Genomic DNA, 25727 nt, shown 5'->3' with positions numbered 1-25727 from the left:
ATAATAAATAATAATTAAAGTTGCNATGCCGCGATCCCGCTCCTTGCCGGAGACGCTCGACACGCAGGCGACGGAAATCGGGAAATTCATACGCAAGATGAGAAACAGTTTCTCGGCCGCGATTACGAAGCGCATATCGTCTTTGAAGAGCGGGGAGGAAGACGATTACGACAAGGTTAATGTGACGCAATTCAATTTGGTTGGGTTGAAAGTGATCGAGAAGCTCAAGGATAACAAAACGGAGCTAAAGGGAAGAATAAGCTTCTTTTCCCGATCGAATTGCAGGGATTGAACCGCCGTCCGATCCTTCCTCCGTCAGAGGAACCTAAACTTCGCCGAAATCAACGTTGACGTATACCCCGGGAGGGAGAAGGAGTTGAGGGAGAGGACCGGCACTGTATCGGTTCCGCAGATATTCTTTAACGAGAAACTGATCGGCGGATTAATAGCGCTAAATTCGTTGAGGAACGGTGAGATGCTGGACAAGAAATTGGAGGAGATTTTGAGTGTGAAGAGACCAGATGATGCTCCGGCGGCGCCTGTGTATGGGTTTAACGAGGACGCGGAGGAGGAAGAATCTCCGGTGGACGAGATGGCGGCAATTGCGAGAGTGGTGCGACAGAGGATTCCGATTCAAGACCGTTTCGTGAAGATGACTTGGATTGTGTTCGCAACAAGGTACACTTTATTCTCGCATCACTCTTTTTATTTATTTATGTGATTAGGTCATTTGTTAGATGGTTTATATATTTATATTTTTGTGCATAATTATTGTAAAAATTAATATTTTTTATAAATAAGATCGGATCGAATCGGATATACATGGCATAAAATTGATTCATATAACTATATCATATAAGGATATATATATATATATAAAAGGTTTCTTATTAATTAAATTATTTAAGTTACTAATTTTGAGGNATATACAGTGAAAAAGTATGATGAATAATAAAAATACGTTAAAAAATAAAAAAAATATATACTTTGGCTAAGACCAAAAACTATGGGAATAAGTGTCAAGATTAATGCCTATGTACCCACATAAATATATCTTATCTCCTTTTTATTTTTTTTTTAAATTTTATAGAGACATTTCTTTTCTTTATTTCATCATCATCATTATCATTCAAACATTTATATAGAAATTATTATTTTTTCTTGACTATTCAATGTAGAGAAAAACGGTTCAGAGACCTCATTCTTTGTGGAAAACAAATTGAGTCATAATTTTAATGCAATTTGGTTTGGTTTGAATCCAAAATGGAATGTGTCCTAGCTCCACTTGGAGAAATTAGACTTTTTTTTTTCTAATCTAGAATTTAAGCAATAATTTATGGATAATCAAGGTGAGATATGTACGTGTTTTTAGGGTCTACTATCTATATTGAGATCTTTAGAGTGACTAAATTTTGATGGCATAGTCTGTTTTAATAATTCTTTCATTTTTCTATTTTTTTTAATTCATATATCAAAATTATAGTGTAGTTTTTCACTATTTGTTATAATTATATTTTGATCTTCATTTAAATATAAACGAAATTAATTATAAAATTTTTTTACAAGCACGCAACACGAGCGTCGGTGCACTAGTGACTAAGAAAAAATCAAACGATAAATATTAAACTACGCAATTAGATAGTTGATTTTGGTACATTCGAATCTTTATTGATAAAAATAGGCAATTGGAGTAAATATATTTTAATTTAGATGAGCATAAAGATTATTTGGACATGTGAAAATCTTATATTTGCATCATTAAAACTTGAATTTAGAATTATCAATCACCCCCACTATCAACTTAATGTGTAACATGGAAAGGTGGTTGTTCTTGGCATGACTTCTCCATCCGTCTACATTATCATGTTATTTTCCCTCTGAATAGTTCATGCTTTGTGCATATTGTGTTAAATTTTTTTTTTAAAATCATGTTTATAAAAATCTGTGAACATGATAAACAATATGCGAAAGTAGATCGAGAGTTACTTACGAACATCGAATACTTTGTAAGTTTTCTGTTTTCTTTCAATTGAAACCTTCTAAGCACTCCAACACTATCTGTAGATGGTGTATTTTGTTCTTACGAGGTGTGCTTAGTGACCTTAATCACCGGTATTTATAGGCCTCTCATACCATCAATGAGTGATTGCGAGAGCCTTATTGTCAAAAGAAGAGATGCATGCTTGTCTCAATTTTCTAAAGTTGAGGCGGAGCATGTACCTTTTTTCAAAATTGTAAGCTATATTCTTCTTCTGATATGAATTGATATGTGTCACTTTTTCTTACATTCTTCCACTTGGCTCATATCTCATTTTCCATAAGAGAAAACAAAATACATGAATCATGGCGATAGGTCATTTTAAAACGAGTATTATCTTCCATGTATCACAATGCATTATGTATCTCAAATTTGTATAACTGAATGAATAAACCCTATGTTTATTCGAGGTCCAACTTTATTGATATTTCTCGAATCAATGAACGTGTACAAAATAAATATGAGAAAAATATCACATCATAGTTTCATTAATTTGTTTTTACAACAAAATTACATAAAGGAATCAAGTCCGATTCTTTCTGTATGATCCTTAAATTTCAATGGTGACATGGCTTTAGTCAAAGGATCTGCAAGCATCAATTCAGTGCTAATGTGCTCGATAATTAATTTCTTACCTTTAACACGTTCTCGTATGGCCAAATATTTAATGTCGATGTGCTTGCTTCAACTACCACTTTTGTTATTTTTTAGCCATAAAAATAGTAACTGAATTGTCACATTATATTCTTAATGACCTATATATATAATCCATAATGCGAAGCCTCGAAATGAAACTTTTCAACCATACACCATGTGAGGTTGCCTCAAAACAAGATACGAACTCATCTTCCAGAGTGGAAGTAGCAGTCAATGGCTGCTTTACACTTATCCAAGATACAGCTCCACCAGCTAGCATAAAAATATATCCTGAAGTGGATTTTCGTGAATCAATGCAGCCAGCATAGTCTGAATCAGAGTAGCCAATTACTTCCAAATCCTTAGTTCGTCTGAACATAAGCATATAATCTTTGGTCTCTTGAAGGTACCTTATCAATTTCTTTGCAGCTTTCCAATGGCCGAAACCTGGATTACTCTGATATCTTTCTAACATCCCAACAACAAATGCAATGTCAGGTCTAGCGCGAACCTGAGCATACATCAAGCTTCCGATAGCAGAAGCATAAGGAATGTTTTTCATTGTTCCCGCTCTAAATCATTCTTTGGGCAACAATCTTTCATCCGATATCTCTCTAAAACTTTGTTGATATATGTTTCTTGAGACAGACCTAGAATACCTCTGATTCGGTCTCTATTTATCTTAATGTCAATTACATAAGATGCATCGCTCATATCCTTCATATCAAAGTTTTTAGAAAATCACAAGTATATCCTAAAATACACAATGACGCACATGATCTATTTAAACACCTACATAAGAGTAGACGAATTCGCTCCATTCACTTCTGACTTCATCATATTAAGATTGGTTGTAATATTGGTTCTTGATTGATCCTGCAAATTACAATATGCATTAGATTAATAAGATCATTCATCCAATGATAGTTGGCAAAACCTTCCCATTTAGGTTAGACTTTGCCACATGCACAAGGGAGTCGTCTTGTATATTAGTCTCAGACCCAACAGTGATGTTATTCACATCACCTACATTCAGGAATAAGTCAAAGAACCAAACTATGCCACATCTTAAAACACAAATGTTCTGATTCAAAAAAAACACAAATGATCAAATTCTCTTAACACAAATGTTCTGATTCAAAACAGCAACAGAAGGTAGAAATTGAAAACCTGTTGGTTGGCCAATCTCATGATGATTAATCCTAGTCATACCAATATAAATGAGGAAAATGCCATTCAGATCCCGCAAATAGTGAAAGCATGATACGTGTATTGGGTTTTCAATGGCAAAGAAATGTTCTAGAGTCTACATCACAGATGCAAAATCACCATATCTCATCCTTCGCATGTCTTATTGACCATAGTATTACCCAAAACTTTCAGTCATTCAGTACACAAACACAATGAGGCAAATATAGCTTCTAAAAGAAAATATTTGTAAAGTTTATAACAAGAAACTTATATCAACAAAGAAACAACAAAACTGGGCATATATCATACAAATAAAGACCAAATCATATGCAAATAAACAACAAAACTAAGCAATCATAAACAACAAAATAAAAGGCAAAACAACATATCAATTATCATAAAATGCATATTATCATATGCATATATATCTCAACGGAAACAAATTATCCCAACAATTAATTCTAATAGCACAAATTTCAGAATTAATAATTATATAGATTTCATGTGCACATATCCCAATGGCAGCAGTTTATCTCAATAATAAACCAGAACATATCATAAAGAAGAAACTTACCATCTTCTCCAACTGTGGATTTACAGATTCAACTATCTCTTTCATGTACATCATCACACAATATCCACATTTAACAGAACTACTTTGTTTTAGATTACCCTATATATAATGAAATTGAAAAGTTAATGCAACAATCACAATCCAAATAATAAGAACTATCCATTCATGTCTTCATACATAGGCACAATTCATACCGTCAATTGTTTAAAACATGGCCTTTGAGAAATACCCTTCGAGACATTGTATTTTTTGACCCCACTACATTTTAAAAAGTAAAAAATTATATTTTTTTCCATATTTATAAGTGAATGCATTCAAAATCAACATAATCTGCTACTTACTTGGTCACTATAGTTTTCCATGCATCGTCTCGGTTTCTGTTAGTCGTAGAGTCCAATAAATATATCATATTTTTATCTTCATTGATGATAGTCAAGATCCAATGGTACCTACAATAATGAAAATATAGCATTGACTAGTATGTAGTAGAAATCAATAAATAACTAAACTCTACCAGTGTTGTATGGGATAAGGCAGATGCTGTCTCTACACACTGCTTCCAACTTATCAGCAACATGTCGTGATCAGTGTTCTAAAAATCCCCGCTAAGGACCGCCTAGGCGCGCTGGACCGCCCCGATTTTAGGCTAGTCGAAAGTTCTAGGCGCCACCATATTAATCGGCCGCCTAGGCGATTTTACAATTAAAAATCCGCCTAGGCGGTTTACACTTAAAAAAAACAAATTATGATATTCCTAATTATAGTATATATGCATATCACCGCTTAGCCGGATTTCTATTATTATAAACGTTGATTACAAGTTCTTCCGGTTGTGAGAGAAATTAGAGTACTTTTGAGCGAGTAAGTACTTAATTGATTATTCTATACTTATTATTATATATTTTTAAATATGTATTCAATATTAATATTTTTTAATGTAGATCCATACTAAGAAAAGAAATAGACTAGATATCCGAAGGTTGAACAATTTAGTTTATGTTCAATTCAATGCCAAGATCATCAACAAGAAGAGGAGGCAAGAAGAAAAAGGAGTGGATGTTCTACTTGCTAGTGAAGCAACTATGGCACAAGGATGGATTGTTGATGGTGGAGATGAAGACGTTGAGACAAATGTTGAAGATGTAAGGGAACTTCACGAAGAAGAATTTGTATCGGATGAAGAGGAGGAAGAAGCCATGAATTTTGAGTTTGAATCCGATACAGAAGAAGTATTGGAAAAATATGGAGATGAACTAGAAGAGTTAGATGTTTAGGTTTAATATCAATATATTATGTTGGAAAAAATGTTGAACAAATTTAATTTTCATTGTACAACGGTTGTAGTAAAGTAGTAAACTGATGTGGATGATTCATACATAAAAATTTATTAATATATATTTATTATTACAATTTTAAATTTTATAATAATATATATTTCATATACAAACATAATACTCATGAACAACTTAACGAATTTAAGCTTTAAAAAAAACCGCCTAGGCAACCGCCTAGGTCCCGCCTAGTCGCCTAGGCGCTAGGCGGTAGGTAACCGTCCGCCTACCGCCTACCGCTTTTTAGAATCACGACCATCTTTGCCAATCGGGCATGTAGGTATGCTTGCCTAGGCCCCGCCTAGTCGCCTAGGTGATAGGCGGTAGGTAACCGTCCGCCTACCGCCTACCGCTTTTTAGAACACTTATCACGACCATCTTTGCCAATTGGGCATGTAGGTATGCTTCCGGGATCCACAAATGAAATATAATCAGCCCTGTCTTCTTCTCTCAAATATTTGTAGAGGTGACTGCACTCAAATATTACATAACTTGGTTATAAATGTTTCAAAGTATGGACAAGTTCCACATAAATAAAATATTAAATATGCAAAAAACATAGTAAGTTAGACATAACATACCCCTTGTAAACCAAAATTTGTCTGGCGCCTATCTCTCTCATCTCCATAAAGCGTAAGATATCTTTTCTTTGCAACCATATGTTTTTAGGACGTCCAAACACAGCGCCCTCAAACTCTATATATGGTCTCCGATTCATTCATCAATCTAACAGCATGTGAGTAGATATACTTGCATGCCGCGGGTAATGTTTTTTCAATATCCTTGAACTTGTCGAGCTGACCGGGAACATCCGAAAGAGCAAATAGTTGAGGTTTCCCCTTCTTCTACAATTTAGAATATTCATACAAGTATTCTAAACTAAACCATTGTCCAAGCAACATATATGAAAATTTCAAACACAAAATCAAGAGAAAACTTAAAGTACTTGTGTCGTTGGAAAAATTATCAACTCTTTAAGCCAACCAACAGTGGCTCCAACTGCATCATTGATGATTCTTGGTCCAGACTTAATTGGGATTGGAAGTTCTGCTTCTTCATCTAAGACAACATCAATAGATACCTTGAATTTTTGTTCCCCAAGTGGAACATGGTGAATCATGATATTTGGACCTCCTTCTCATATTATTGTGCCATACGTCACCATGTTTTCACGTTGTTTTACAGCCATATGACATTTTTTTCCCTTTTAGGAACAATAAGATATTATATATATAAATATATGATTGTGAAAAAAATAATTTGACTTGAAATCAAGAAATATAGAACCTTCATATTTGAAGTACCGCATTCATAACCTTCTTCCACATCATCTGACAGTTTTGGGTCTTTCATGTCTGAGCACTTGTTTGATGCTGCGGTCTCGGAAGTTCGATCACTGATGACAGGCATAACACTAGCNTTTTTGTTCCCCAAGTGGAACATGGTGAATCATGATATTTGGACCTCCTTCTCATATTATTGTGCCATACGTCACCATGTTTTCACGTTGTTTTACAGCCATATGACATTTTTTTCCCTTTTAGGAACAATAAGATATTATATATATAAATATATGATTGTGAAAAAAATAATTTGACTTGAAATCAAGAAATATAGAACCTTCATATTTGAAGTACCGCATTCATAACCTTCTTCCACATCATCTGACAGTTTTGGGTCTTTCATGTCTGAGCACTTGTTTGATGCTGCGGTCTCGGAAGTTCGATCACTGATGACAGGCATAACACTAGCAAGTTGAGCCTTCAATTTCTCTAATTCTACCTTTAAACTCTTATTTTCTTCTAATTGTTCTTTGAAGTTTTTGACTATGGCTTTTGGGACTGATTCCCTCTTCTTTCTTGGAGTTTTAAAGAAGACTTGAGGCTTTACAAACCCTCCCACGCCTCGAACCCTTCCATAGCGTTCTTGGCTTCCTAAGGCAGTGGTTAGCACATCATTCATTCCAGAAGATTTGAACTCTCCTTCGACTTTTTTTTTCCAACAAGTCATCCTACAATTAGAGACATAACAAATCAATCCAAAAACTACCGTTTTATTTATCTAGGCAATATGGAGATTGAATAAAACTAAATATTTACAATTTTTTCGACGACTTCTGATGTCTCCACGTTTGTTATGTTGCCAGATTTGTCTTCACGGGCTTTACGCCAAAGCACCAATCTATCAACTTCATCATCTTCAGCAATTATGTCTCTCTCTCTACAATTCCAAAATTTATCAGCTTAAAAGCATGAAGAACTTGATGAAAATGATAAATAGAATGCTCTATAGCTTACTAGTTCAGCCTCCAAGCCGATGTAACCCTTGCGGGACATTCTGTGGTGATATTTACAATGCATGGTCAGTTTTTTTGTTTTTCGTGAGTAACCTACATCATTGGGTTCTTCAATTAAGTATGAAAATTATTAATTCTTAAAGAAAACATGAAAATTCTTAAAGTACCCCCATGATGGATCTCGTCTCTTAAAGAAAAAATTGAAAATTCTTAAAGTACCTCCCATGATGGATCTAGTCTCGCATCCACAAATGCTTTCCAATCTGCTATTGGGAGCTGATACTGACTTGGTGGAGAAATCAAATTTTCAGGATTTTTTCTATTCGGCGAAACAAATCTGCTAGTCAATTTTTTTTTTTAAATCTCGCCACTTTTGAGCTGCTGAACTCATCACATCAGACTCACTTTGTGGCGCTAGTTCGAAGACATTCTGCAAAAAAAAATATTAGTTGGTACTATTTCATATCGTATATATCTACATGTTCAAATGAAAATACATACATGTTCAAGTTAATATGTACATAAAATGCTGATAAAAAATATGCATATGATACTAAGATTAAAATCATCATATTACTCTTATCAACCAAGATCATCAAAATAGCACGGAGTATAAAAAAAAATATGTATCAACGTAGCAAATTCTGAAATGACAAATTATTGTATATGTCAATCCTTGATTAACAAATTCAAATGAACAACAAAATTTAATCATGTACTTTCCGAGATCTCTTCCCACACTTTTTGTTTTATGTTTTCTGGAACATCAGGCCAGGACTTTATATTGATTGGAACCATGGATCTTGCAATAGAGCCAATGTATGATTGTAAAGCCCTTCCATTTGCATTGTATGTTGGCCTCCCCATGTCATCATAATGAATCTTCGTTTTTTTCCCCATCTTGCAGCTGCAGTTAGTTTACCCATCAATGTAGGTCCTCTCTTGTTCTTCTGCACATCTACAAGACGTTCTTATTCATTAGTAAGTCCATGCAGCTCTGCATCAGTAACTCCAAGCGGCTTATCATCATTTAATTCTTGTAGCTCCTCAAATTCAGTTTTTTTATCCTCTTTTTTGCGACCCATTATGCTCTCCGCTGCAAAAGAACATGAATGAAACCAATATTAAAATCTACACAATAACATGGATAATTAAAATATCAGCCCTATATATTAAAAACGGACCATGCATTGTAAATATCACCACAGAATGTCCCGCAAGGGTTACATCGGCTTGGAGGCTGAACTAGTAAGCTATAGAGCATTCTATTTATCATTTTCATCAAGTTCTTCATGTTCTTAAGCTGATAAATTTTGGAATTGTAGAGAGAGAAAAACATAATTGCTGAAGATGAAGAAGTTATAGATCGGTGCTTTGGCGTAAAGCCCGGGAAGACAAATTTGGCAACATAACAAATGTGGAGACATCATAAGTCGTCGAAAAAATTGGAAATGTTTAGTTTTATTCAATCTCCATATTGCCTAGATATATAAAACCGTGGTTTTTGGATTGATTTGTTATGTCTCTAATTGTAGGATGACTTGTTGGGAAAAAATTCAAAGGACAGTTCAAATCTTCTGGAATGAATGATGTGCTAACCACTGCCTTAGGAAGCCAAGAACGGTATGGAAGGGTTCGAGGCATGGGAGGGTTTGTAAAGCCTCAAGTCTTTTTAAAACTCCAAGAAAGAAGAGGGAATTAGTCCCAAAAGCCATGGTCGAAAACTTCAAAGAACAATTGGAAGAGAATAAGAGTTTAAAGGCAGAATTAGAAAAATTGAAGGCTCAACTTGCTAGTGTTATGCCCGTCATCAATGATCGAACTTCCGAGACTGCAGCATCAAACAAGTGCTCAGACATGAAAGACCCAAAACTGTCAGATGATGTGGAAGAAGGTTATGAAAGCGACACTTCAAATATGAAGGTTCTATATTTCTTGACTTCAAGTCAAATTATTTTTTTTCACAATCATATATTTATATATATAATATCTTATTGTTCCTAAAAGGGAAAAAAATGCCACTTGGCTGTAAAACAACGTGAAAACGTGGTGGCGTATGACACAATAATATCAGAAGGAGGTCCAAATATCATGATTCATCATGTTCCACTTGGGGAACAAAACTTCAAGGTATCTATTGATGTTGTCTTAGATGAAGAAGCAGAACTTCCAATCCCAATTAAGTCTGGACCAAGAATCGTCAATGATGCAGTTGAGCCATTGTTGGTTGGCCTAAAGAGTTGATACTTTTCCAACGACACAGGTACTTTAAGTTTTCTCTTGATTTTGTATTTGCAATTTTCATATATGTTTCTTGGACAATGGTTTAGTTTAGAATACTTGTATGAATATTCTAAATTGTAGAAGAAGGGGAAACCTCAACTATTTGCTCTTTCGGATGTTCCCGGTCAGCTCGACAAGTTCAAGGATATTGAAAAAACATTACCCACGGCATGCAAGTATATCTACTCACATGCTGTTAGATTGATGAATGAATCGGAGACCATATATAAAGTTTGAGAGCGCTATGTTTGGACGTCCAAAACATATGGTTGCTAAGAGAAGATATCTTACGCTTTATGGAGATGAGAGGGATAGGCGCAAGACAAATTTTGGTTTACATGGGGTATGTTATGTCTAACTTACTATATTTTTTGCATATTTAATATTTATGTGGAACTTGTCCATACTTTGAAACATTTATAACCAAGTTATGTAATATTTGAGTGCAGTCACCTCTACAAATATTTGAGAGAAGAAGACAGGGCTGATTATATTTCATTTGTGGATCACGGAAGCATACCTACATGCCCAATTGGCAAAGATTGTCGTGACTTATCACGGCATATTGCTGACCAGTTGGAAGCAGTGTGTAGAGACAACATCTGCCTTATCCCATACAACACTGGGTAAGAGTTTAGTTATTTATTGATTTCTACTACATATTAGTCAATGCTATATTTTCATTTTTGCAGGTACCATTGGATCTTGACTATCCTCAATGAAGATAAAAATATGATCTATTTATTGGACTCTACGGCTAACAGAAACCGAGACGATGCATGGAAAACTATAGTGACCAAGTAAGTAGTAAATTATGTTGATTTTGAATGCATTCACTTATAAATATGAAAAAAAATATAATTTTTTACTTTTTAAAATGTAGTGGGGTCAAAATGTACAATGCATCTGAGGGTATTTCTCAAAGGCCATGTTTTAAACAATTGACGGTATGAATTGTGCCTATGTATGAAGACATGAATGGATAGTTCTAATTATTTGGATTGTGATTGTTGCATTAACTTTTCAATTTCATTATATATAAGGTAATCTAAAACAAAGCGGTTTTGTTGAATATGAATATTGTGTGATGAGGTATATGAAAGAGATAGTTGAATCTGAAAATCCTCAGTTGGAGAAGATGGTAAGTTTCTTCTTTATGTTATGTTCTGGTTTATTATTGAGATAAACTGCTGTCATTGGGATATGTGCACATGAAATCTATATAATTATTAATTCTGGAATTTGTGCTATTAGAATTAATGGTTGGGATAATTTGTTTCCGTTGGGATATATATGCATATGATAATATGCATTTTATGATAATTGATATGCTGCTTTGCCCTTTATTTTGTTGTTTATGATATGCTTAGTTTTGTTGTTTATATGCATATGATATGGTCTTTATTTGTGACAGTGGTGTATATGATATATGCATGGTTTTGTGGTTTCTTTGTTGATATCAGTTTCTTGTTATAAACTTTACAAATATTTGCCTTTATAAGCTATATTTGCCTCATTGTGTTTATGTACTAAATGACTAAAAGTTTTGGGTAATACTATGGTCAATAAGACATGCGAATGATGAGATATGGTAATTTTGCACCTGTGATGTGGGCTCTGGAACATTTCTTTGCCATTGAAAACCCAATAGACGTATCGTGCTTTCACTATTTGCGGGATCTGAATGGCATTTTTCTCATTTATATTGGTATGACTAGGATTAATCATCCTGAGATTGGCCAACCAACAGGTTTCCAATTTCTACCTTCTGTTGTTGTTTTGAATCAGAAAATTTGTTTTAAGAGAATTTGATCATTTGTGTTTGTTTTGAATCAAAACATTTGTGTTTTAAGATGTGGCATGGTTTGGTACTTTGACTTCTTCCTGAATGCAGGTGATGCGAATAACATCACTGTTGGGTCTAGGACTAATATACAAGACAACTCCCTTGTGTACGTGGCAAAGTCTAACCTAAGTGGGAAGGTTTTGACAACTATCATTAGATGAATGATCTTATTAATCTAATGTATCTTGTATTTTTTACATTTCAGTTTGCAGGAATTAATCAAGAACCAATATTACAACCAATCTCAATATGATGAAGTCAAAAGTGAATGAATCGAATTCGTCTACTCTTATGTAGGTGCTTAAATGGATCATGTACGTCATTGTGCATTTATGATATATTTGTGGATATATTTTTGGGTTGTACGTACTTGTGGATACATTTTTGGATTATACTTGTGGATATATACTTCTGGATTGGTAGATATACTTGTGGATACGTGGATTTTCATCATTTTTAGATGGATAATTTATGAATCAAATGAATATATTTTAAATTATATATGTGTGTGTGTGTGTGTGTATAGTGGTATTATTGTATACTAATTAAATTATTTTGATAAAGTGAAAATTATGTTTTTACTTCACTACTTTATTAAATTAGTGTGGTGTGATCAAGAATTACTTCGTTAAATTAAAATTGTGTTGCAATAAAATATGATTATTTATTTCAACACTAAACTAAATGATGAAGTAATAATCGTCATGTTAAAATTGTGTCGAAGTTAAAGAAAGAATTTACTTCACCACAACTCAATAATTGTGAAGTCGTTCTTTATTAATTACTTCACTATAATACAAAAAATGAACTCTTTTAAATCACTACTTCGTCAATTAATGTCAATTTTGAAGTAACAAAATATTAAATACTTCAACAAATAAAAATTACGGTGAATTTATAGAATATATTTATTTCATCATAGTTCCATGACAACGAAGTCGTTCGCATCAATTACTTCACCAAAATACAACACCTGTGAAGTTATACAAAACATTTACTTCGTCAATCAATGTAAACCATACAATTATATATAAGCTTTTACTTCTGCACTTTACGAAATCGATGAAGTAAAAAACGTTTTACTTCGGCATCGGTCTAATTCCAGACCGGTTTTTTCCTTCATTGAACCGGTCAAACACTTCGCTAATTTCTTGGGTACGACTTCGGTTATAATGCGAAGTAAAATGGTAACCTATTACTTCGCGTGCGTCTACTTCGGCAATTATCTACCTATAACTTCATTGAATATGAGAAATAAATCAAGGAAATTCTACTTATGATTTCTTAATATTATTGTGTTCGAACTTCAAACTTTAAGTTCCTTAAACAAAACTTTCATAATTTTTTTTTAAAAAAAAATTCATGATATCAGATTTTTCAAAAGAATGAAAAACAAAATTTTCAAAACAGAAGTATCATGACTTTGATACCAAATGTTAGAATTTTTTTATTTTAAAAATCATGTTTATACAAATATATGAACATGATAAACAATATGCGAATGTAGATCGAGCGTTACCTCCGGCCATCGAATAATTTGTAAGTTTTCTGTTTTCCTCCGATTGAAACCTTCTAAGCACTCCAACACTCTCTGTAGATGGTGTATTTTGTTCTTATGAGGTGTGTGCTTAGGGACCTCAATCACCGGTATTTATAAGCCTCTCATACCATCAATGAGTGATTGTGTGAGCCTTATTGTAGAAAAAAAGCGCACGCCCATTTCAATTTTCTAAAGTTGAAGCGGTGCATGTAACGTTTTTCAAAATTGTAGGCTACGATCATTGCCATTTCTTACACGTTTGTTCTTCTTCTGATATGAATTGATATGTTCCACTTTTTCTTACATATTGACCACTCACTAGGCCATTGAGGTTGGGAAGCAGCTTGCAAGAAAGCATTTCATTCACCACGTTTTCGGGTAAGATCATACGCACTTTCAAGATCACGGGATCTTTCATTAAGAGCCTAATTTTGACGTAATGATACATATGTGTAGGGAGAACACATTTGAGGATGGAAACCACCTCTACCGGTTCCTTGAACACGAGCCATTCATTCCGGCCACAATTTCCGAGGCTCGGTTAATGATTTGGAGCCTAAGGCCGCTGCTGCGTTGAGCCAGAGGCTCACCTGCATAATGTCAGATATACTTGAATCCTATGCATCTGATGATCGACGCCATCTTGATTATGTTGGCATCAGCAACAGCGAAGAATTTAGGAGGTATGTAAATCTAGTGGAGGATCTGCAGAGAGTGAATGTAATGCATCTCTCGACAGATGAGAAAAGCTGGCATTCTTTATGAATCTGCACAATGCTATGGCTATTCATGCAGTGATTAGAATTGGTAGTCCCGGGAACATGATCGATAGGAGATCCTTTTTTAACGAATTCATGCACGTAGTTGGGGGCTATGCCTACTCTTTAAGCTCCATCAAAGATGGCATTCTCCGAAACAACAGAAGACAACCATTCTCATTAATAAAGCCTTTCAGCAGCGGAGACGCACATTTGGAGGTAATTATAAGATTTTTCGTGTTGATTTTATATATGAAGAAGCGTGAAATGAATACCCTTTTGTATTAAACCGAACATAGTACAAGTTCTCAATAAAAGAAGGAATCAAAACTTAGACACGATTGCAAAACAGTTATCTGCTTGTGCTCGGTTCTGAAGTTGGCTATGGAGTATACATCAAAACTGAACCATGCTACTATGTTTATGCTGCTGGCATTTCCTGAAGTAAATCATTTAATCCATTTTGGACTGTGCAATGCAACGAGAGGAAGCCCTTCGGTAAAATTCTTCACCGCACGAGGCATTGAGTCCGAATTAAGATATGCGGCCAGGGAGTTTTTCCTACGGGACGATCTCCAAGAGTGCCGTTCGCCTCTCAAGAATGATCGAATGGTAAGTGATGACCAACATTTCTGAACAGAAGATAAAATTTAGCATGAAAATTGAGGTCCTTTAATTTGCAGGTACGTGGAGATTTTGGGCAGGAAAAAGAAGTGTTAAAGTTCATAATGGATTACTTGGATGCCAGTAAAAGCTGGTCTCTTGACACATCTTTTGAGCGACGGAGGCAATATTAAAATAGTTTACCCCAAATTTGATTGGTCTTTGAATTGATTCCATTGTTTTCCGATGCCAAATAAATGATAGGAAGGAATGTTTATTTTAAAAAATCTAGCAAAATTACACCCACGGTACATCACAATTTCTCTCTTGTAAAATCAAATTGAGTAAACTTATATCTTTAAAAATTCTATATTAATAATCTTTACAAAATTGTTTTCACATAGTTAATCGAAATAAATCGATGTATTTAACTTGAAATCATCTCCAAATTTAGATAACATTAAATTAATTTTTTCAAGAATGTATTCATAAAAACTCATTATCAGATTCTGATTTGTAATAATTTTTAAAACTAATTAATATTTATTTATGTTATTTCTTCTACATGGCCAAGGTTGATTATAAGAAAAATAATTATTTTCTACGTATTTATTTATGAATGAAATATTAAAATATAATGAATAAAAATAATAATAGTAATATTAATAGTTGAGTTGCGGAGGGAATTCAGTCCCCCGCCTACTATTCCCGCCTAATCTTTGCAGAAATCCTCCGCCAACACTCACACAAGCACTAAAATGGAAGCAAGCGGCGCTGCTCCGACTGGATGCTACAAGTGCGGCCGCCCAGGACATTGGTCCCGCGATTGCCCTTCCAATCCTAATTCAGCCGACCCGTCTGTTCCCGATTCCAATTTCAATCCCAACTCTTCTTTGCATCACCCCAGGCCACCTGCAGCTGCACATAAACCTCAGAAGGCGCCAAGGACCAGGCCGAAACTGACTCCGGACCTCCTCCTTTCCGATGCTGGCATTGGACACGTACTCCGCCATTTCCCTCGTGCTATCAAGTGCCGTGGCCGCGGCTACGAGGTCAAATCTTTATATTACATCCTCACTTATCTTTGGCTGTTGAGAAAATCATATATTTAACTATACCGTTGCGCGTGAAATTAGTTTTGTTGGAAATTAAATTGGGATAATTGGTTGTGTGCAGCTGTTCGCTGGGGACGGAATCTGAAAATGGAGTTTGAGAGGCAATTTTTTTAAAAAAAAGTTTTAGGGGGGCAAGAGCAAAAATTAGGCCCTAGTTAATGAAATTTAAAAACTGAACGGGGCGTTAGGGTGGCTCCGTCAAGGGGCCTGTTCAGTGTAATAATGAAGCTTTTGATATCCTTCAATCGTGTTTGCAAGAACCTTTTGATTCCATTTCCCATCATGTACAACATAGTTGTCGCATCAGCCATACACATAGTGTTCACTCTTTTAATTTGAACTATTTGATTGGCACATTTGGAAATATGAATTTTAATGAATTAACTTTAGGGCGACCAAAGATAAGACATTGGCAGGACGAAAATGTTACCGACTTATGTATGCAGATAAGTTACTTAGTTGAATCGTGATATGTTCTTGAAACAGAAGTTGCATGATATGTTCTTCATGAAACAGAAGTTGCAAAAATTGGACAAAGAGCACTTTTAAAACAATTGAACATCTTTTTTTTATAATCTACGATTTGTCGGATGACTGCTCTGCGTCCTCCACAGAGTCTACCCCAATCTGTGGTGTCTACTAGTGTACTTTTTCCATGCTACTTCAATGAAATTACGTATATTAGTTTAAACGTATTATATTTTAGTATTTTAAACATAAAAGAAAAAATAATAAACCTCCAGCTTTGTGGTCTTTTTGGGTCAGGTCTTTCAAGAATGCTATTATTTAGTGTAGGTTGACGATCTGGGACACCTGCTTGGACTATATGCTGAATGGCACTCGCGTTTGCTTCCCTACTACTCATTTGATCAATTTATAAATAAAGTTGAACATGTTGGTGCCACAAAACGTGTCAAGGTGAGCACTTATCTACTCATGTTATTCTCATCCGTTCATCATTTCCATCTTCTATTGATTGCTACAATATTGGATTGAAATTAGATGACATTATTATTATTTGAATTTCCCGGCAGCATTTATCAATCCCAAAATCTGTAAAATACCTGCTAGCTTGGGAAACAAACAAATGGCCTTTTTTGGAAGATCTTGTTCCTTTCTTAGTATTTAGTTTGCTTTTATGGTTGTTGAATATGAAATTATTACCACCGAATGTAGATAAAACCATCCCAAAGAATAAAATTCTTCATTATCTGTAGCATGTTAGTTTTCATCTTGATTTCAGACAGTTATAAGTTGAAGGCCACCAAAGTTGAAAGAAAGGAGTGAAAAATAGAACACACCATGCAATTCCGGTAGCATGATCTTATTCTGCTCTAACCACTTAGATTTTATTTGCATGAGTAATTTTTTGCTCTGCGAATCTCTAAATTGGCTACACTTTCATCTTAACATTGAACAATAATGATTAAGAAACTCTACTTTTTTTACAGTTAATTTGTTTGATCAATCGGTTGGAGGATCGTCAGTACTATTGTCAGAATGATGGACATGACAATTTTATTTCTGTGAGAAGGGTGCTTTCTTTAATTTTTTTATTTTTCAATTCCTTCAATTAGGTCTGCCTTAGAGATTTAAGAGACAGGGTTGAAGATGGAGTAGACCCTACAAAGCTGCGTGAGTCAGAGGTCATTAAAGACTCGATCAATGAACAAGGTAAATCAATAATCACAGTCTATATACTCTTGTGTGAAGGAGTTGGTTCAGAATGCTCATTGTGCCAGAGGCCGGTTACATGGTGCAGAAAATCAAAAGTTTGAAATATTTTTAGTAAAGAATGTTCCTAACAAATTAAATTAGTTTTAACAATATTCTTATTTTTGCAATTATATGTATTACACATGCATGCACATCTGTATGTGTGTGTATCTATATATATTTATTCATGTAAAAGCCTCTTGTTGAACGTGCAAGGAACATAGTGTATTTGGATGATGGAACTGGTAAACATTTATATCTTATTAAATTGGATGCTCAAATTTTTGACAGCTGAAGTCTCTAGATGAGTTGGCCTTGGAACATCATAGCCAATTAGATGAATTTGTCCTATGGCATCAGAGCCAAATTAATAGAAGTCTTGTTTCAACTCTAATCACTACTGAACTACTAAAAAGAGTTCTAAATGACAGGCTTCATGAAAAAATGATAACACGTATTTTCCTATTAGAGTAGTTCTGGATCAACATTAAACGTCATAAAATTTTAACAAAAGCTTTTTAATGAAGTGGTTGTTCCACAAGAAGAAAGCGTAAGTGAGTTACAATGCCTAGCAATTCGGTGTTGAGTCTCTTCCACAGTGTCCTCATTAGGTGGTCATTAGGAATTGCATAGGCTTTTTGCTTCTTTGACCGTTGGATTTTGATGCTTAGCTGATTGTTGTTATCTACTTTCATAGATACTCAAGGCGACGTAGATGAGTCAACTATCTTCCAGGAAAATTTATTACAAAACAAAAACACAAATAGTTGTCAAGATATTCTTGATGGAACCTGGAAAAATGCCACTGAGGTGAGTATATAATCTGCGTATTTCCTTAATGTTCCTTTGTTTGGTTACTTGGGTGAAGCCATGAAGAGTTGTAGCTTTAGGTTTTTGGTTTTTCTGAGAAAAATGCTAGCAACTCAACCATCTGCCTTGCGGGTATCTCATAGTAACTGGGCCTACCAGCTGACATGTGTGTTCTTCTTAAACAAAATCTACTATTAAAATTTTCATTTCGAAGTGTTTGACCAATGGTCAGGAGGGTGATCTTCCTCCTAAAAATTTTCTGGGCGATCGGGCAAGCTTGTCATACAAGACTTATACGGTGTGGTTTACGTGACTAATGTAGTTTGCAGGTTATTGCGTTCGTCCCTAGTTTACCCAGTGCGCATCAAAGTGTAACGGCTAAGGGGTTAGAGTTGATCGTAGTTGATATTTATCATATGCGTATGTATTATTTTTGAGAATCTTTTTCCGTTAGTTTCTAGCAGAGATGTCAACTAATTTAAAAACTTCAGGAATTTTCTCCATAACTTATAATTGTGTGTCTTACCTAAAATATGCCAAAATATGTCTTTTACTTGTGAACCTGATAAATTTCTTGTTATCTTGGTTTAACAAGAAAGGTGCCATCATTAAGCCGAACAAGCTTAAAACCATTTCTGAATGAACTGTACATATTTTCAATCTTTTGTTCACTTCCAAAACAAAAGTTTTGATACATAAACAACTTGATGTATGGATTAATTATAAAAACTTGTGTGGCTTCTACATTTACCATACAATGCCAACATAAGCAATATGCAGGAGACTTCTGATTCTTTGCAAGTAGAAGACGCTGCAGCTAATGTACCGGCTAATCAGAGACCTGGCAGTAGTGCTGCTAATTCTAATCCAACGCAGATCATGTCGGAGGAACAGAGAGCTCGCATTGAAGCCAACAAGTTGAAAGCACTAGAGAGAGCTGCTGCTAGAGGCCGTACTTCACGACCTGTTTGATGGCTCAGCTTTTCGGTCTGAATTTTGGAAATGTGATGTCTTTTGTCTGATTTGTAACTCATTTTTATGTGACTCAAGTTTAATGTTGAAGTGGCATGATGACTCCAGGGTATCTATATGTTTCTGCTTATAAATACACTTGATAGTGTGGACTTATATATGGATTGCTTGTGTCGACAGCCACTTCATGCTTCTTAGAAATATTACTCCACCATTCTGTTTTGTAGCATTCACAATTCACCTCTAACTATTAAAAGCGACGAGTCTGAGACGATTTTACTTCCTTTTTAGGTTACAGAATAAAAAGGTCATAACAAAATTCTTGTAATTTTGTAAGGCAAATGACAGATTTGAATAAATTAGTCAATATTTACTTTAAATATGACAAGAATTGCTTTTCCAATTGAAGGGGCCACCGCATGCGACGTACTTCCCAAGCACCTAAACCTAATGGCACCCAGTTTTCAAAATTCACCCAAAAATATCCACTTGACCGGATTAAAGTAGCAACTGCGATGTACGTAGGACAAAATTTGGCGATTTTCTTTGACTATGACAATTCCATCGCATACTTTCAACCACCAAATAATAACCAACACGTTTTTTTACCAAAACAAAATTTGGTCTTTCTCAAAACAGAAAAAAAGTGGGTTTGACTACTACAAGTCTGCAACACAGCATATATACCTCAAGAATTTGAAATTGTCAACTCCCACAATATTTTTCAATGAACTAGATCCATCTTTAGATTTCTCATCTAACTAGATTCATGAATGAAAAGATCATAAGGACGATTGGAACTCTGAAAACCAATTTCTCTGTAACATATTCATAACTGTAACAACAAAAAAATAATTCAAATTCATAGACACATGTCTGGGAGTAACATCTTCCGTATTCATTGTTAATGCGAAAATTATATACACTGGATTTCATAACTTACTCATGATAAAAGGGGAGAAGATTCATTGGGTATAAGACAACCAGTCTTGCACTGATGTGATCGAAAGCTAGTCGTCGAGTTGATGTTGTCAAGCCAAGTTACTAACTGCTGAGTACAAGGCCTTATCCTAGGACTCTCATTCAAACAAAGACAAGCAATCTCGAATACGGCTAGCATCTCCTCTGCGTATTGTTTCTCATAAATAAACAGATCAAACACTTCGATTTCCCTTTTCTCCCTTTTCATTTGAAGCACCCATGAGATTAAATCTCGGTAATCTTTTGGTCTACACATGTCCATGGGTCTCTTGCTGGTTAAAAGCTCCAAAAGAACAACCCCAAAACTATATATATCTCCCTTGTAAGTGGCAACAGATGCTTGGCTATACTCAGGAGGGATGTAGCCTAATGTTCCGACAAGATCCGTTGAGACATGGGTGTCATATGGAAGAATGAGCCTTGCAAGACCAAAATCAGCCAAACGAGCTTCAAATTTCTCGTTCAAAAGGATGTTACTCGACTTAATATCTCGGTGGAGGATGTGAGGTTCACAAGATTGGTGCAAGTAAGCAAGGCCCCTTGCTGATCCTTGCGCAATCTGCAACCTGGCTTTCCAATCCAAATAGGGAGGGCCATCATTTTTCTCATGCAACCAATAATCGAGGCTGCCATTCTCCATGTACGAGTATACTAGCAGCCTGTCATTCTTGTACTTGCTATATCCCTGAAGATGAACAAGATTTGGATGCTGAGCTCTCGAAAGAGTCTCAATTTCAGCATGAAACTCCCTCTCCATCTGATAATACTCACCTGAAAGGCGTTTTATCGCCAACTTCATTCCACAAGGAAGGACGGCCCTATAGACCAAACCGAATCCCCCACAACCGATGATATTTGATTGATCAAAATTATCAGTAGCCTTCAAAAGGTCATCCAGAAAAATTTCTTTATCGTTCTCGTTCTGACAAAGGATAACAAGACTTGAACCTAAGTTGTCAAAATCCTTCTCATTAGCAATAGCGTCCTCCATTTCTGGATCCACGACTTTTTGCCTTTTCCCCCGTAAAATAATGACAAAGGTGATAGCAAGAAAACTGAGAGTTCCTAGTCCAATTCCAACAGCCATTGCTATGGTAGCACCTCTTGGTCGTTTCTTTGATTTTTCAGGTGGTATGTTGGAGGCTGGGACACAAGGAGAAGCATGTTCACCACACAGCAGTGGGTTCCCTTCAAAGCTTGAGTTGGGAAAGGTACTGAACTGAACTCCAGGGGGAATTGGCCCGGAGAGATCATTGTGAGCGACACTGAACTTTGACAAAAAGCTAAGGCTACTCAAAGAAGGCGGTATTGTTCCATTTAAATTATTGAAAGAAAAATCCAAAGTCTCAAGGCTCCTCATGCCAGACAAACTGCTTGGAATAGTTCCAGATAAATTATTGCATTTCAAATCAAATATATGCAACTCTTTCAGATTGCCGAAGTCTGGCCAGATTGGTCCAGTAAGAAAGTTATTGCCGAGTTCCAGGGTAGGAGGAAAGCTCAGGATTTGTTTATAAGGGTACCCTCTGAGACTTGTGTTCTTTTTCACGAAAAATGTAAAATCTGGTGAAGGTTCCTCCAGTGTAATATCACCGTAGATAAGGGTCTGCAGAGTAGTAAGTTCTTCTGGAATGTGCCCAGTAAAAGAGTTGTTTGACAAATCCAAGTAAAACAAAGATGAAAAGTTTCCAAACCAAGACGGTATGGTACCCTCCAAGAGATTCCATGACAAATCCAACAGTTGCAATTTTGTGGAGCCTTTCAACCACTGGGGAATAATACCAGTGAGTCCGCAATTAGCAATAACTAGAGCCCTGAGTCCCGAAAACTGTAGACTAGGATAACTTGGCATTGATTCACCATGAAAATTCAATGTAAGAACTAGAGTGGTCAAGTTCTTGCAGTGTTGTAAAATATCCAGTGCAGCAGTAAGGTTCAAAACACTAGAGTTCGAAAGGGAAAGGTCAGAAAGAGACTGAAAATTCATGAAACTTTCAGGGACTTGCCCCTTGAAGTTAATCTTGGCGAAATTTATGGCTTCCAATCTTGGACAGGCTGGAAGGTTATCAGGGATCTTACCATGAAACTGATTAGTAGCTAAATCAAGTGAAACAAGATTAAGCATTGCTGTACAGTTGAAATCAATGGTACCAACTAAAGAATTGTTTCTCAAACTAAGAGAAGTAAGAGTTCCTGAACTTGTCAATGAATTTGGCAGCGTACCATTAAAATAATTCGATTGAGCTGAAAAAGATTTCATATTCAGGAAGTTGTGAAAAACATCTGGAATATTTCCTGAGAACTCATTGAAGGATAAATCCAAGTGAACAAGATTTGAAAGATTACCAATGAGGCCACTGAGCTGCCCAGAAAACATATTTTCTTGAAGAGCCAAGTTTCTCAAATTCGAAAGACGGAACAGGTCTTCAGGCAATCTGCCAGAAAGAACATTTGCGGCAAGAGTAAAATCCTGCAATGAAGTACAATTCCCAAGTCCCAAAGGAAGACTCCGACTGAAATAATTGGCTCCCAAATTCAGAACAGAAATCTTGGTTGAATTGCTGCAAATCCCAAGAGGAACAGGACCAGTTATCGAATTTTCAGAAACATCAAGAACCCTGATAGAGGGCACGTTTATGTCGCCAGGAAACCAACCAGAAATGTGATTATAGCTCAAATCCAAGACTTCTAACGCTGGCAAATGGAACAGTGATCCAGGGATGGGGCCCTTAATAAAATTGTGAGAAAGATCAAGGGTTCTGAGCTGGTCCAAACTTCCTAAAGATTCAGACAGATTCCCGGCAACCCCTTTCCTTCCAAGATCCAACTTAACCACCCTACCGGTGACATTAGTATCATTCAGACCAAGAGATGACGAGGAGTTGCAAGTGATACCTGCCCAACTGCAGCAATCGCGTGAAGATGAATCGATGCCCCATCCTTCAACTCCCAACTCCAGGTTCTTCCAGAAACTCACTAATGCATCCAAATCATTAGGGTTGCATATCAAGCTCTGAGAATTGATGATCTTGGCTTGTAAAGAAAACCCATAAAACACAAAGATAATACAAAATTTCAGCACAGTCATCTCACGAAAATGGAATAAAAGGGACAGACACAACACCACCCTCAAATCAAGAATCTGTGTTGCCATTCTTTTTCGATCTAAGAACATGCAAGAAGAAATTGGACGAAAGGAATGGTAATTAAAAAGAAGAGCTTTACCACAAATGCGGAGTGGGGTTAGGACTAAGCGGAAGAGAGCTACAATCAGTAGTGTCAGAATTATAAAATAAAGACAATAATTACTACAGTTGGGAGGAAGAACTGATTTTATTTTTGACTTCAAGGACAAGAACCACTTCGCTGGTCCAAATGAGGCAGCTGTAGAGTGGTGCACTGCTGCCTTTTCTTCTCCTCATATATACCCATGTATATATATATAATTATATATATGTATATGTATATGTATATGTATGTATGTATGTGAACTATGCTATGTATGAATGATCTTTTCTATTTCATAGGGATCTTGGTCCTTTATTTATAGTTCTTGCATTAACCGGTCTTGAATTAGGTGTAGCTATATCACAAGCTCATGTTTCTACGATCTCAATTTGTATTTACTTGAATGATGCTACAACTCTCCATCAAAGTGCTTATTTATTATAACTATTTCCTCACTCGGAGCCCTTGACTTCAAATCATAATGCGACCTATGGCTTCGGGTTCCACATGAGCCTTAGGACAAAAAAGAGTATAAATGTTGAATAGGATCAAGAAGGGCAGTTGAACTCATGGCGAGCCTTCTCAAGCAGCTGCTTATACTCCTGCATATTCACGACTAATGGTAGCAACATAGTGTGGATGCTTTTCACATCCGATCAACAACTTCTGCCTGCGTTCGATCACTCTCAGCATTCCCAAACACAACGAGCTCCTCTGTTGCGACTGCAGCTGCTGTGAAACCTATTCGTCTCTAATATCTATATGCACATATATATTATATACATAATATGCACTAGACTCATAGTGGCTAGTGGCTTATTTTTAATAATAAAATGGATTTGCCTAGCAACTCTAGGGTAAATTTTTTTAAGACTGACCCTAATTTATTTTATTGAAATGATTCCTATCAAAGCAAAATTGACTTGATTGATACATAACATGGACAGTTACCAATTTCACATAAAATAAATTTCAAGATATTTAATTGAATCGTGTGATGAAGAGAGTCTACTTGTCCCCTTGAACTAAATTTTTATAGACGATTTTCAATAACTTGTTGATCTCGCTTAATCGATTTATTTTACTAGATTTATTGGTTGTTACTTTCCTGGTTTAGTGTGATAAGGATATCTCATTTTAACAATGAATCAAAGCAAAAAAAAATAGAACTGACCCGAGAGATCAATCTTCATGCAAGGAATGTGGGAAATAGTCCCGGAAGAAGAATAGCCCCGAAAACTAGCCGACTGATCCCCTTGATCATATAACTGGGAGAGGGTAAGCCAAGCTTAGATGAGAAAGATTGACTTTTTTTAGTGATTTTGTGTAACCTCAATTACTCATTATGTAGGAGAGATGGCCGAGTGGTTTAACATTATAATATGAAATGATTTTCTGGGCTTTGTCGACGGAACGTTTCCCAGTCCTCCTCAGTATATTTGTTATGCCATTTTGTATCGTACGATAAATGAATTCCATTTGTGTATGTGCTCCCGAGAAAGATATGGTACTCTATTCCATTACTCAGTATTTTTGATGACCTGGTCGAGAGAGTACGATACATCGGTGTAAAAGATTGAGTTGGATCTGTGAGGTTGGTTATAGGAAGGCCTGGTCGGAAGGTGTTCTTGCCTCTATCATTAGCTCGGGTAGTCGTCGCTTCTCATTCTTCATGAGCTGATTGACTCCTCATTAAGAAAAGCAGTTGATCATAGGCGATAGCAATCTACGAACCCTTTAATGGCTGGCTGTCCCAGCAAGGACAGCGAAGGCGCAGCTGTGGCAGAGACAACAGCAAAAAAAAAAGCA

General features: G+C 35.8%; 4 protein-coding genes and 2 long non-coding RNA genes across 15 annotated transcripts; 3 read left to right on the top strand and 3 right to left on the bottom strand.

Moving 5' to 3' along the window:
• The first annotated feature begins 31 nt into the window (after positions 1-31).
• LOC140976727 (uncharacterized) lies at positions 32-15398 on the top strand. 7 transcript variants are annotated; one of them, XM_073440997.1, is made up of 10 exons: positions 9634-9989; positions 10074-10329; positions 10431-10692; positions 10799-10975; positions 11042-11149; positions 11233-12509; positions 14058-14113; positions 14192-14712; positions 14846-15105; positions 15177-15398. In XM_073440997.1, the coding sequence occupies exons 1-2, from the start codon at positions 9780-9782 to the stop codon at positions 10308-10310; spliced, it is 447 nt and encodes a 148-aa protein (XP_073297098.1). In that variant the 5' UTR covers positions 9634-9779; the 3' UTR covers positions 10311-10329; positions 10431-10692; positions 10799-10975; positions 11042-11149; positions 11233-12509; positions 14058-14113; positions 14192-14712; positions 14846-15105; positions 15177-15398. The 7 variants fall into 7 exon arrangements, with proteins under 7 accessions (XP_073297101.1, XP_073297098.1, XP_073297096.1 ...); XM_073440998.1 differs by having other exon boundaries at positions 9757-9989; XM_073440995.1 differs by having other exon boundaries at positions 11042-12509.
• On the bottom strand, positions 4205-7117 carry LOC140977542 (uncharacterized). Of its 4 annotated transcripts, none has more exons than XR_012175420.1 (5): positions 6717-7117; positions 6352-6615; positions 6143-6240; positions 4954-5031; positions 4205-4888 (listed from the first exon to the last, which is right to left on the bottom strand). It is a non-coding gene; the product is annotated as an uncharacterized lncRNA (long non-coding RNA). The 4 variants fall into 4 exon arrangements; XR_012175421.1 differs by having other exon boundaries at positions 6352-6769; positions 6852-7117; XR_012175419.1 differs by having other exon boundaries at positions 4207-4888; positions 6352-7117.
• On the bottom strand, positions 7208-8503 carry LOC140976728 (uncharacterized). Its single transcript, XR_012175308.1, has 3 exons — positions 8286-8503; positions 7870-8159; positions 7208-7781 (listed from the first exon to the last, which is right to left on the bottom strand). It is a non-coding gene; the product is annotated as an uncharacterized lncRNA (long non-coding RNA).
• Positions 14355-15290, top strand: LOC140977693 (uncharacterized). Its single transcript, XM_073442437.1, has 4 exons — positions 14355-14418; positions 14531-14712; positions 14872-15105; positions 15177-15290. The coding sequence occupies exons 1-4, from the start codon at positions 14355-14357 to the stop codon at positions 15288-15290; spliced, it is 594 nt and encodes a 197-aa protein (XP_073298538.1).
• Positions 15399-15767: 369 nt separating the features above from the next.
• Positions 15768-19764, top strand: LOC140976726 (uncharacterized). The gene is made up of 5 exons (XM_073440993.1): positions 15768-16148; positions 17007-17129; positions 17789-17885; positions 18625-18737; positions 19518-19764. Exons 1-5 carry the CDS (start codon positions 15855-15857, stop codon positions 19707-19709), a joined length of 819 nt encoding a protein of 272 aa, XP_073297094.1. The 5' UTR covers positions 15768-15854; the 3' UTR covers positions 19710-19764.
• Positions 19765-19972: 208 nt separating this feature from the next.
• Positions 19973-24126, bottom strand: LOC140976725 (phytosulfokine receptor 1-like). Its single transcript, XM_073440991.1, has one exon. It carries the CDS (start codon positions 23863-23865, stop codon positions 20653-20655), a length of 3213 nt encoding a protein of 1070 aa, XP_073297092.1. The 5' UTR covers positions 23866-24126; the 3' UTR covers positions 19973-20652.
• Positions 24127-25727: the final 1601 nt, after the last annotated feature.

The sequence above is a fragment of the Primulina huaijiensis genome, chromosome 5, assembly GCF_012295235.1.
Source record: "Primulina huaijiensis isolate GDHJ02 chromosome 5, ASM1229523v2, whole genome shotgun sequence".
Classification (NCBI taxonomy): Eukaryota; Viridiplantae; Streptophyta; class Magnoliopsida; order Lamiales; family Gesneriaceae; genus Primulina; species Primulina huaijiensis.
Note: the sequence above shows the minus strand (reverse complement) of the source record. Positions and strands in the feature narration are given on the sequence as shown.